The sequence below is a fragment of the Cyprinodon variegatus genome, unplaced genomic scaffold (genome assembly GCF_000732505.1).
Source record: "Cyprinodon variegatus isolate N-32 unplaced genomic scaffold, C_variegatus-1.0 Scaffold1485, whole genome shotgun sequence".
Taxonomy (NCBI): Eukaryota; Metazoa; Chordata; class Actinopteri; order Cyprinodontiformes; family Cyprinodontidae; genus Cyprinodon; species Cyprinodon variegatus.
Window position 1 is genome coordinate 51052 of NW_015151938.1, and position 2341 is coordinate 53392.

The following is a 2341-nucleotide window of genomic DNA, read 5'->3' on the forward strand; positions in this document are numbered from 1 at the left end:
GGCTTTAAAACTGATTTGTTTTGTTCCCTGCTAAAACAAAGTTTGTGAATTCAGTTAAATAATTATTAAAACATATCTGTCATTTGTTTGTTTTTAGTTTTCTTCCTGTATGGGAAGCTTTTCAAAATTTGAAACATTAGTGCAGTGGTTTATGTTAAAATAAACCTTTAGGTAAAGTTGTTGCTAGCAGGTTTTTCTTGGGTTTCTTGTGAATTTGGTCTTAAATTTTTATTTCAAGTGGCATTAAAAAGTCTAGAATTTAACTTGCCTTATGCTGTAGGAACCCTCGGTTAATCCATTAGTTTAGTGTGAAATGTTTATTTTCGGGTTTAACACATCGGTTTTAGATTTTAAATATAGGTTAAAACAACAATGGAAACATTTCATCTAAAATAAGAAGCTTTATCTTTTATTTAAGGAGAACGTTCCTCTTTTTCGGCAGATTTCTTTGCTGTGATCCGATTTCTTCTATTCAATTCAATTCAGTTTATTTCTATAGCGCCAATTCACATTCAGATCAAATCAAGTTTCTCTTTTTGAATGAAACCTTAAAACCTGCATCCTTCCCCTTGGAACAAAAGGAGGTTTTAGGCGGTAATTATATAACGATAGTGCGTTGGTGTTTGTACCTGCTAAACATTGAACAGGAAGTGGCGTTAAGACTGCGACGCTGTGTTCCAGGTTACCAGTGTGAATATAAGAAGCGGACAGGAAAGAAACCGGATGGCTGCGCCGTCATCTTCAAAACCTCCCGCTTCTCCCTTCTCTCCTCCACCCCGGTGGAGTTCTACCGGCCCGGCGACGCCCTCCTGGACCGGGACAACGTGGGAATGGTGGTCCTGCTGCAGCCCAACGCCGCCGCCGCCCAGTCCGATCAATCTTCCTTTGTGTGCGTGGCCAACACTCACCTCCTCTACAACCCCCGCCGCGGTGACATCAAACTGGCTCAGCTGGCCATCCTATTGGCTGAGATCGGCCGACTGTCCCGCCTCCCTGACGGCTCTAGAAACCCGGTGGTTCTGTGCGGGGATTTCAACTCTGCACCGTGGAGTCCGCTGTACCGGTTCCTGACCACGGGCTGTCTGGAGTACCAAGGGATGCAGATCGGACTGGTGAGGGAGGCGCCGCCGCTACTGAAACGGTCCTTTTAGATCAGATGTGAAAGTTACGGCACGTTTCCATGTGGAGAAATTAGAAGATTTTTGTTTTTCACGTGTTGAATAATAAAAGTCTGACTGTGTTTTGGTGTCAGGAAGCGTTTGGAGAATAACGCTTAAAATTAGAAGTCTTGTTTCTGTGTTTCTGAAGGTGTCGGGTCAGGAAACCAGCCCCAAAGGTCATCGCGTCTTGACGTCTCCCATCTGGTCTCGCAGTCTGGGAATCAGTCAGCAGTGCCAGTATGAGAGCAGACAGGCGAAGGCGCCTTCTCCCAGCAGCCCCACAGGTTCAGCTCGCTGCAAAGATCCATTAGTCTCATTCTAATCTGAACGTAGCATCAGGTTAAAGTGCGTTTTCCCTCATCGCCGCCGTCTCTGCCTTTCAGCTGTAGATGGAGGAATGTCTAACCTGACCGTAGACGATCCGGCCTCCAGATCCTCTGCTGAATTCAACAGGTAACTGTCATTTTCTTCAGATAAACTATAAAAAATACCCCCAATCCTTAACATATGCTCTCTGCTCATCCGTTTGAACCTGCAGCTCAAGGATTGAGCATAAATTAAGGCTGCAGTCGTCCTATGGGCACCGCCTGATGCCCGACGGGCGACCTGAGATCACCACCTGTCATTCACGCACAGCCCTGACCGTAGATTACATCCTCTACAGCTCAGGTACTACAAATAATTTTCTGGGTGGCTTCCTACTTCTGATGTCACATGACTACGGCTGCCCAATCAGAGAAATCCGCAGCATTATGCAGTCAGAATAGAGAAAACTTTAACCAACGATAAACCCCCAAATTCTTTAGTTGCAGTGCTGAAGTGTGTCCTCCAGGGGGAGCTCCAGAGCAGAATTAATTCAGTGATCAGTTACTGGATTCATGATCTAAAGATCTGACAGCATTAGATACATTTAAATGAGCCTTTTTTTAAGGTCGTCTTTATTCAAATTGGGCTCACAAGTATAGAAAGACAAGCACACAAAAACGTAATATTTTTTTAACTTGTTTTTCCTGCTGTTTTTATTTTTTTTTTTGCAGTGCTTTGGTTCTATTCAGGAAACTATCGACTCTTTGAAAGGTTTTAAATATACTGATAATATTAATATTAGAGATGTCCTGATCCAGGTTTTTGCACTTCCGATCCGATACCGATATTGTTTTTGGACTTCCGATCCGATACCG

At 43.9% G+C, this 2341-nt stretch overlaps 1 protein-coding gene across 3 annotated transcripts in view; it reads left to right on the forward strand.

Moving 5' to 3' along the window:
* The window catches only part of LOC107103595 (protein angel homolog 2-like), an 18566-nt gene that overhangs the window by 11844 nt on the left and 4381 nt on the right, over nt 1–2341 (forward strand). For all 3 annotated transcript variants that reach the window (XM_015403366.1, XM_015403365.1, XM_015403364.1), the window contains exons 5-8: nt 682–1112; nt 1309–1444; nt 1544–1613; nt 1699–1829. In XM_015403366.1, coding sequence (XP_015258852.1) covers nt 682–1112; nt 1309–1444; nt 1544–1613; nt 1699–1829 — 768 coding nt within the window. The remainder of the gene's footprint in view (nt 1–681; nt 1113–1308; nt 1445–1543; nt 1614–1698; nt 1830–2341) is intronic.